Consider the following 10,424-nt stretch of genomic DNA (forward strand, 5'->3'; position numbering starts at 1 on the left):
GTTGGTTATGTACAATTTAACAGGCAATTAGGGTCAGCAATGTATGATAATATTAATCTAGAGGTCCTCTAAGCACTGTAAGGCAATGCATTTCTTTCAAAATAAACTGATTTCCTTATTTTTTGTTATCATATATTTAACTTTTTTTTTGTGTACCTTCTTTATTTATTCCATATTACATGGAGCAACTCCATGAATTTCATAAATGTTGCACCTGCACCAGCCAGGAAATTTAATAATCCTCTGAAGTATGTGCTGTATTTCACACAGATATGCTGCAATGACAAAAGTCATTGCAGCTGACAGCCTGGGAAAATATGAGTTTATTATTAATCTGATTTATTAAAATCACTGCAGAAACAACTTTGCTTCAAAGTTATGTGCCTGCTATTTATAAATTGCATGAGCACATATTTTAATTATGATGAATTTGTTTTAGATGAGCACATGGTTTATGAAGGTCATATGTTTGGCTTCATTTATTAGAATTAAGAAGCCAATGCTGCAATTGCTAAAACCTCCTATGATAAATGAAGGCATTCAAACGCAAAATTAAGCAGTCTTTCCAACATAACGAAAGCCTATTATACCTTTATTTTTTTTATAATCACAGTTAATTCACACTCATCGCACCAGTAAACAAAGGTTAGTGAGGATTACTATAAATGCCAGCTATGAAATCACATAAATGCTATAGTATTACAGGTACATGGTTAGCATACAAATATTTTAATACTTGAGTTTTTGGAGCTTCGGTCGGGTTAAAGTCATTGATAAAAGTTAAGAAAAAGACAGTCATGTACTGCAATAATGTTTGGACAAATTACCCCCCCCCCCCTCCCAACAACAACAAGCAGTTGACACAAAACATTTTAGACTAATGAACTAAGAATGATTTGGTCCTGTGTGATTTAGAGTAACTTTTCCCTCTATGACTAAGCTACACAAGAAACCAGGTTAGAGGAGAAATCAGATTAAAGCAGGAAATTGCGGCATGCAGAGGGGAGAAACTAAAGCTGATAACATCGAATCAAACACACACAGATGTGTTTCCAACACTTGAGAGGACAATATATTGTATCTTATTTTTTGTTGACTTAACCTAACTGCTGCTCATCTCACTGTAACTTTGACCAGCAGTAACTCATTAACCAAAGTCTGAAATTCCTTTCAGACTTAGGTCATACCTTGTGGGAACTTGTAGTTTGTCCCCATAAGGAGGTAAAGTTGCAGATGCACATTCCCAAAATAATAGTAATACAAGGACACACACAAATACACATATGTGTCTTTCTTAGCTATCACTACAAACTTAAATATAAATCTAACCTTAGGCTCTAAGACCAACTATTAACCCCCTGATCAACACTTCAAAGGTCACTAAGTGCAGTGACCTCATACATGTCCTCATTCCCAAGATTTAAAACTCAGGCTGGTCCTCACAAACGCAGCTATACAAGTACACATCCCACCTCACACACACAAGAAGGCATGCGTTACAGCGTGTCTGTGCAAACAGCCAATTATCTGAGAGTCTTTTTCTGGTCAACCAATCGGTGATCAGCAGCATTATCCGCTCTGTCTTTTCTGGTTTCAGGAAGCAAAATAGTGTGCAGCAGAAGAAAACATGAACTCTTGTTCCACCTTGTGGCTGTTTTAAATATTCCCCCCAAAAACAAATTCAAATTCAAATTTTATTTGTCACGTACACAGTCATACACAGTACGATATGTAGTGAAATGCTTGGACAACTGCTCGTGACCTAAAGAAAACAAAAAGGAAAAGGCTATGAATAAGATAGGAAATAAATATGAAAAATTAAAAAGGGTAAATTTAACTAGGAAGGAATAAAATATAAATTAAGGTTAAAAATGAAATAACTGTACAACACAAATTAGAAAAAGGGTAAATTTAACTGGGAAAGAATAAGATAAAATATATAAATTAAAGTTGAAAATAAAATAACTGTACAACAAAATACACAATATAGAACTATATAAGAATGTATGAAGAAATCTAAATATAAATAAATATATACACAATAACAGCAGCTGTACAAGTATTAACCGGAAATGAAGAATATAGTGACCAGTGTTGTGCAAAAACAATGTCCAGAAAGTCCAGTGTGTGTGTAAGAACCATATGTGTGGGTCAGTACTGTGTGGTGGTGTGATTGAGAGACCGTATCGCCTGCAGGAAGAAGCTCCTCCTCAGTCTCTCTGTGTTGGTCTTCAGGGAGCGGAATCGCTTTCCTGACCTCAGCAGAGAGAACAGTCTGTTGTTGGGATGGCTGAGGTCCTTCACGATCTTCCTGGCCTTGGTCCAGCACCGCCTGCTGTAGATTGAGTGCAGGTCAGGGAGCTCGGCGCGGATGGTGCGCTCAGCTGACTGCACAACCCTCTGTAGAGCTCGTCTGTCCTGCATGGTGCTGTTCCCGAACCAGGTTAAGATGTTTCCCGTCAGGATGCTCTCTATGGTGCACGAGTAAAAGTTCCTGAGCACCTTGGAGGGCAGTTGGAAGTCTCTCAAGCGTCTGAGGTGGTAGAGACGCTGTCGGGCCTTTTTCACCACGGTGTTGATGTGACAGGACCATGACAGGTCCTGCGTGATGTGAACTCCGAGGTATTTGAAGCTGTCCACTCTCACGATGCATTAGTTGTAGCTCAATGAACTCAAGTAAACCCCTTCTGAGGTTAAAATAATTATTTTGATCTATATTTTAGAGTATTAGAGTGTTGTCCACATCAAGCTTCAATCATAAACAAAAATCCAGCATTAAACCTTTACTAATTAATCGATTACAGAATTATTTTTTCTATCCTTCATAGCTTTTAAAACTGCAGCAGTTGTATAGATTATTTAGGAAAAGCTGTATTTGCCTGTTTAAAGCTTAGTTTCCTCTCAGATGATATAATAGAATTAAGCTCATGTGGCATACAGTGGAAATGAGGTTATCTGACGTAATGACAGAACCATTTTGGACTTTACTCCCTCTGCTTCAGCGCACTCAACAGGAGAGACGCAAGCGAGGAACCACGTGAGGGAGACATCATTAAGTTACTGCTGTTGTTGTTGATGGTGGTGGTGTGGGGGGTGGAAGTGGTTGGGGTTTGTTTACCCCGCCCACCTGTCTGCCGTATAATAACTGCTGTCAGACGGCAGCAGTGGCACAACAGCAGCCTCCTCAGAGAGGCACAATACAGCTGTTTCATTGAATATGGATGCCAACATTGTTGTTATGGGGATGGAGAGCGTTGGGAAATCAGGTAAAAAAAAACAAACAAACACATTTTCAGTGGAGATGAGAGGTTACACTTACGTCTCTTTTCCACACAGTGAACTAAAGTTTGTATCTTTTTAGCGCTGACTGTCCGCCTGTTAACTCGGAGATTCATTGGAGAGTATGGAGATATTGGTAAGTGCCCACTCTTTATTTTATTTATTTATTGCTAACTTTGATGCATTGATGCCTTAAACATCTCCTAAACTATCTTTTGTGTCTTGCAGAATCAATCTACAGCCACAGCTTCATAGTAGATGGGAGGGCGGTCACTCTCAATATTTGGGATTCACATTATTCTCAGGTAAGAACTTCAATATGTTGTTACTAATTCTAATTTTTCTATTTAAAAACTCCCGTTTCTTGATATATAGTGTTTAAAAATCTAAAAGAAATCCCAGTCTAAGTAAAAGCAAAGGTATTAGTGCTGGTATATGGTGAATATATTAAAAGTAAAAGTAGGCTGCTCCTTTTATTCTAATATTATTTTTAAAATTATCTTAAAGTTCGAAGAACATTTTGAATGTGTGAGCTGGTCATGATAGCGATAAATAAAAAACTAAATATCTATAAGCTCGTGTCTCTAAGTCCTAGAAATGGAGTATCACAAAATAAAAATTTAAAATGACTGACTGTCTTGTTTTTGTACAAAAATATAAAATGCTAGGACAAATGTACTGTGTTGCTTTCTGCCTCTAACTGTTGCTTAATATGAACTTCAGTGTGTGGTTTTGCAGGATTTCTCTGCAGACTCGTCACTCTTTGAGAAGAAGGTGCGATGGGCCGATGGCTTTGTTCTGGTCTACAGCATCTGCGACAGGGCCAGTTTCAACACAGTTAGCAGGCTCATTCAGACTATCAAATCCACCAAGGACTGCCTGAGTGCAGACAAAGTACCCATAGTGATTGTGGGTAACAAAAGGGACCTGCACCACAGACGGACAGTGACGAGCGAAGAGGGCCGGCTGCTGGCTCTCAACACAGACTGCCAGTTCTATGAGGTGTCGGCCGCCGAGAACTACCACAGTGTCCTCATGGTCTTTCACGGCCTGGTGGACAGATTGAAGGATGCCAAGCTAACCACGAAGAAGCCTCTAAGGTTGAAGGGCATAGTGAAAAGCATGTCTGCAGTGTTTGCCAGGAGACGGACTGAGTCGTTTTAGTGGAAATGTGACAAAAGAAGAGGAGACTCCATCAGGTGGATATCTGTCAGTGAAACATTACCGCGTGTCGCATGTGTGTTAAAAAAAACCCCTCTAAAAAGGTAAAAGCTGTTATGCTTCAGAGAACATGGGCACAAAACAATTTCACAGAGGCTACAGATGCTTTCTGCACTTTAACTGCACTTAAGTTAACATAGTGTCATTCTTCATCCAGCCTCTTGCCATTTAAAATCCAAAAGTGTGCAGCGATGTATGAATTGTGTTTGCAGTGTATGTGTGTTTTACAAGATTTTTTCAGATGTGGCTTCAGATCCAAAGAAATTCTATGCACAAACTAAATGTGCCTTTACTTATTATGTATATGCCAAAGATCATTTCTCATGATTAGAGTGAAAGTTTCTTCTCCCGAAAAAAGTGGCTGAAAAGTGCTAAATCCGTTAATTAATTCTTGGAAGTGACGCGTAATATTTCTATTTATTCAAGTCTAAACACTGTAAACGAACAACTGAATAAAGTGGTTTTTTGTCAAAGTGTTTTATATCTTTATGTTTGGTTGTTTGACTGTAAGTCAGTCCCTGAAATATACTGTTTGTATGAAGTTATAAGAATTTTAAATAAACCATGTGCAGAAAGATTTTCTATTGCGCTTGTTTGTTTTACAGTTATTGATTCCTGCTCACCCCAAAATGAGTGAGGATCCTGTGTGTACTTGAGATCAGCAAAGTCTATTCTGGTGGATACTCGGCTAAAACATTCACACCCATGTCTCAAAACTGTCTCACAACTTAACAGCACATCACACTTCGTGTTATGATTGTTTGAGACCTGGATTGTTGCAGTTATTCAAGAATAGATTTGCAGTTTTTTGTACAGCTTCCACATCCACATGAACACATCGACTTTTAATTTTTGCTTAATCCCACCAGTTCACTTTTCTCACACTGCACTAGCTATACCAAATAATTGGCCAAAAGTGTGTATCAAAGCATAGGCTCAACGAGTCACAATCACAGTCAAAATTATGGTCTAATGATGGCCTAAGAAGATATTAGCTGCTTGATATATTTATTCTTGGACCATTATTAGACCACTTAAACCACTGCTACAAGTAGAACAAAGGAAAAGAAAGTTTTTCATAATTTCTGAGGTCTCTCATATATGAAATGGACTGTTATCCAAAAATATTTGTATTTATTTGCAAATGTATTAAATTGACAAATTTGTGAAAGCAACATAACGCAAACACTAATGGGAAATACTACAACTTGAACTTAATAATATCATCCTGGAAGCCTGGATTCATCCCAAACAGGGTGAGAAAGAGGGCATGGGTTTCCTATCCATGTCTTAAGAAATAGACTGTGGATATCTTGATGCTTTATGCCAATACAGGCACAAAAGTATGATAGCTGGACAATTCGTGCAATGAATGGATGCATATACTTTTCAAAACCTTTTGTTGTATATTAAAGTCTGTGATGTAGTGCAAGTAAAATCACCAGCAGTGACAGGGTTGAAGCCTAGAAATGATTCACCTCTATTATTTAACTTAAACATAGCTGACTCATTTCATGTCCCCTTGAAAGAATACTGGCAAAACATCCTTTGCAAATCTATTTAGGACACAGTACATCCAATGCCATTAACTTCGAGCTTATAAAACACATTCAAGTTTTACTTTGACCCATTCCTATAAGCCACAATCTTTACAGATGTCTTCTCAAGATAGGTCTTTGAAAATATTACATGATGTGAAAAATCCTTTGAAAATAGCCCTGATGTTACAAATCACATGCTTCTCTGACTCTTAGAACAAGGAACCTGCCAGTAACCCTTAAGAAGATCGAGCTTACAGATACGTTCAGCTGGCCCCACAGAGTCTGTCATCATTGGGAGAGAAAAGGAATATTTCTTACTTCATAAAAAGCAGGGAGAGGCCCAAATAGATGAAGAATTTATACTAATACCCTGTCTGCGTCTAGTACTTTGCACTTCTATGGAGACTCCCTACAGAAACCCAGCGTGATAGGCTCAGCATCACCTATATCAACACCATGTTCTATTAAATCAGTTTGCCTGGAAACAAGCGTGCGCACCTTCAACTAAGTTCAGCCAGTTGTTTACTCACTGAACCACTGCCCCGATCGAAGCAGACACAAAAATAATCAGGAAGTAAGTGAGAAAGCCTGGGGGCTATCACACACCCGGCAACGTGTCTGACAAAAGCTTGTCCAGAATAACATCCTCATTTGTGCAAGTATGTGGATTCTTTGTCTCTGACACAGAGAAGAAAACTCTTGGCTTCAATCAGATTAAAATGTCCATCAGGTGCATTTCTTTAGGCGCATTTCTTAACCGGGTGTTTAATAGAGTATCGTGAAAAGTGTGCAGATCTAATCTACTCAGATTATGTTGTTGTAGAAACACCCTTCTTCAATTCACACCCATTCGTTTTTTCCACGATAATCTGCAGATTCCACTCTGCAACCAGCAGACCACTTCCCCTGAAGAAATACTCTAATTTGTTTCTAGCCTGCTCCAGTGAACTTGGTCTGACCCTAGAGATTAGGTAGCAGACATATGCATTCTCCTGCGCTCGCCTTTAGCCTCATCTGTCAGGTGCTGGGAAGATGTCCATCTTTGAGGCTATTAAGGGAGCAGCAGAGGAGGGCAAATGGCAGATAGCTGGTGCTGCTCTCCCTACTTTCTGTTCTTGTGTATGAAGAATTTGACAGAAACAAGGCAGAGGTTAACAAACCAAGACTGGAGCAGTCTAGGCCCTGCAGGACCTTGTCACAGTCTCTGACCCCTCAAGGTCTTTACAGCAGGGCTTAGACAGAACAGAAGCCTGACAAAATGTTTCACCTGTGAGAGCAGCTTGCAGCTTTACTCGGGCTGAAATGATGTGTCTCTTGAGCAATGACACTTAGGGGGAAGTGAAACTTTTACAAAAAGGAGAAAAGTGTAGCTAAAAAGCATGCACTGTGTAACCACTTGTCATGCCATTGACTGAGGAAACAGCTTTGGAATGTTTAAACAGCAACAAGTTCTTTGGATATGTGGCAAACATTTTGCATCCAAGTGTTTTTTGTTCCAAAAAAGCCACCAAAGGGGTTTTGAAGAGCCTTTTAGTGCATTTCATGCACATTATAAAGAGCTGACCATACATCATGAATATGCACTTTGGGTATCGGATTCTTACTAAGTGCTACCTATAATGTCTTACATGTTTTTGGATTAAAATTCGACCAGCATGCAGCTCATGCCACTTGAAGCAGTAGAGTTTCAACAACAGTAAAATCATAAACTGTTCTTATGAATAAAGTGATTTTTTGTTGTTGTTCAGGGTCGTTGTAGTCTTTAGATGTTAGATATTTTGCAGCTGCTCATCAGATCTTTTTCTGCCTTTACATCAACCCGAAAACTTCAAGGCACAAACATGTGAAGGTGCTGAAAGTGTTTCACAGCTTCACTTGATGCTATCACATCAGCTGCAGAAAACACTAATATTATCTGAGCCCATGCAACAGGACAACATGAGGCTACCAGTGCACTGTGTGTGCACTTACAATGCAATTGTCCACGTTAATATATGTCCAAAATTTGTGTTCTTTAGCAGATATATAAATATAGAAAAAAGTACACCATACTTCTAGTAACTCATTTTGCTAACTGAATGCACATGTTCACCTGTGGTGTTTTAGCATTTTATCCGGTATATATAGTTTATTTTTGACTTATTAAAGATTATGCTATTATACTTTTGACTATTGTGACCATTGGCGGTGGCTGTAGCTCAGGTGGCAGAGCAGGTCAGCTACTAATCAGAAGGTCGGTGGTTGCCTCCTAGTTGCATGCCAAATATCCTTGGGCAAGATACTAACCCCATGTTTGCCTACTGGTGGTGGTCAGAGGGCCCGGTGGCGCCAGTGTCCGGCAGCCTCGCCTCTGTCAGTGCGCCCCAGGGTAGCTGTGGCTACGATGTAGCTTGCCATTGCCAGTGTGTGAATGTGTGTGTGAATGACTGAATGTAGTGTGAAGCGACTGAGTAAAGCGCTATACAAATGCAGGCCATTTTCTGAACATAAGTAGCCTGATTATATGCTATTTCACTTGTGCTGAATTGCGTTTTGTAAATATTTCTGTGCAGAGACTGTCTGAATAGATGAGTTTGAAGCTATTTTTTAAGGATGCCACAGAGTCAAGGGCACAAAGAGTGCGCAGTAAATTGTTCCAAAACTTTGGTGCCAAGGTTTGAAAAACACAATCCCCCCATAGTGTTCAGATTGTTCAGCATTAGATCACAAGAAGGTTTCAGCTTGGAGAATAGGGGTGGAGTAGTTTGTGACAGATGCTGCAGGTTTAGTTAAACGACTGCCCTTAATTCAATATTTAATATTTAATGTTTAATGTTCCTAAAACTGAATCCTTCATTACCTTCCTTTATTTACTGTTAAAATAGAAGGTGGTCTAAAGCAGTGTTTACGGCCTGCATTAAAAACAGGCTCTGGAACCCAAAACCAGCCACTGACCTTGAACTGATACGACCGCCTTCGCCATGTTGTATTAGAAATTGTGATTCACCTCATAAGGAGGCTCGTGTTTACCCCTCTGCCTTTCAGGTTCAGTGATCACTGCTGGAGATCAAGCTACTGTGGAGAGACTACTTTAGAGTTTGAGGAGATGTACTCTGGGATGTACTTTTTCTACACATCAGTGACGCTGAGCTGATGACTGCGTACCGGTGTCGTGTCTACTTATATAAACGTGGATTGCACAAATCACATATGTTAATCATATTTTTATCTAGAAGACTCCAGCTGTGATTCTTTATATTATTGTAGAAAAAGGTTTGTCCAGCTGCCCATAAGTTTGGCAGCTAATGGTCTCAGAAATCTCAAAAACTGCTTGGACTCCTGCCTTCTAGCATTTGGTCAAATAGTAGCTAAAGCACTGAACCCTGACTGACTGCTTGAAGTCAAAGTCACACAGCTACCTCTGGAAGTGAGCACACCTCAAAAGTATGTAGAGCATGGTTTGAAATTCCTTTACAAAAATTGCAGACCCCCCACAAAATAAAATTAAGTGGACAGGATTAGCTGTGCTCGCAGATAATCAGTGTGTCTCTGTCACTGTGACAACAAAGAAAAAGAAACAACAAAATAAAATAAATAAATTGAGCATCTAATCCATACGTTTTTATTTTTAACTCCTAGTCACCCTCAGAAATCCAACAAGTGTTTTTATTTTTTTCCCAGGTTAGCTGGAGGCACATTTTGAAGAGACATACCTGATCAATGCAGTAACACAATGTAATTTTCTTTTGCCTTATTAAAGGCAAGCGGGTCTTATTTCATTACTGGGAAATCGACATGGACTAGGAGGCCAGCAAGTTCAATGATCTGGTAAACAAAGAAATAAAATGTAAGGAGAAGGTGGACCCAGTTGTAAATGTTACAAACCCACACATGAATTCTGTGAGACAGTAATGCATTGAACCATTTGGATTCATTGGAAAGGAGCAAACAGTATCTGGCTGACTGCTTTCACAGAGACAGAGAAGGGTTTAGAGAGGCTTAAACTGCATTTTGATCACGTTTAGTCTACAGTGCTTGGAGGGCTTGGTATTTATATCGGTTTATTCTAGCAATATTCATATTGAAATGGAGATGGGAAAAATAGGCAGCAATTTAAAAGCCTGATTTAAAGGTGGCTGGAGCCACGAGAAGCAGAAGTAAACGGTTAGTTTTATAGCAGAAATTTCCTTTATAATCTGATTGAGCCGCTACTCTATTTATGTGAACTGAAACTTATTAATTCAGCTAATGCTAGCCCAAACCTAACCTAAAAAAGTGTATACCAGTATAGGCAAGTGTATGAAATGAGACAATTCTTGGCCATTTTATCTATCTATCTATCTATCTATCTATCTATCTATCTATCTATCTATCTATCTATCTATCTATCTATCTATCTATCTA

General features: G+C 39.1%; 1 protein-coding gene across 1 annotated transcript; it reads left to right on the plus strand.

Moving 5' to 3' along the window:
* Window positions 1-3,181: 3,181 nt before the first annotated feature.
* LOC102196805 (ras-related and estrogen-regulated growth inhibitor-like protein) lies at window positions 3,182-4,952 on the plus strand. The gene is made up of 4 exons (XM_005729936.1): window positions 3,182-3,266; window positions 3,362-3,415; window positions 3,508-3,584; window positions 4,018-4,952. Exons 1-4 carry the CDS (start codon window positions 3,218-3,220, stop codon window positions 4,441-4,443), a joined length of 606 nt encoding a protein of 201 aa, XP_005729993.1. The 5' UTR covers window positions 3,182-3,217; the 3' UTR covers window positions 4,444-4,952.
* Window positions 4,953-10,424: the final 5,472 nt, after the last annotated feature.

Source organism: Pundamilia nyererei, unplaced genomic scaffold, assembly GCF_000239375.1.
Source record: "Pundamilia nyererei isolate P.nyererei 1_Seehausen unplaced genomic scaffold, PunNye1.0 scaffold00035, whole genome shotgun sequence".
Classification (NCBI taxonomy): Eukaryota; Metazoa; Chordata; class Actinopteri; order Cichliformes; family Cichlidae; genus Pundamilia; species Pundamilia nyererei.

Bases quoted from the DNA above. Each gene is read 5' to 3' on its own strand.
- LOC102196805 (XM_005729936.1), top strand. From the start codon at position 3,218: ATGGATGCCAACATTGTTGTTATGGGGATGGAGAGCGTTGGGAAATCA. The intron at 3,267-3,361 runs GTAAAAAAAAAC...GTATCTTTTTAG, and splicing joins GGAGAGCGTTGGGAAATCAG to CGCTGACTGTCCGCCTGTTA. The intron at 3,585-4,017 runs GTAAGAACTTCA...GTGGTTTTGCAG, and splicing joins GGGATTCACATTATTCTCAG to GATTTCTCTGCAGACTCGTC.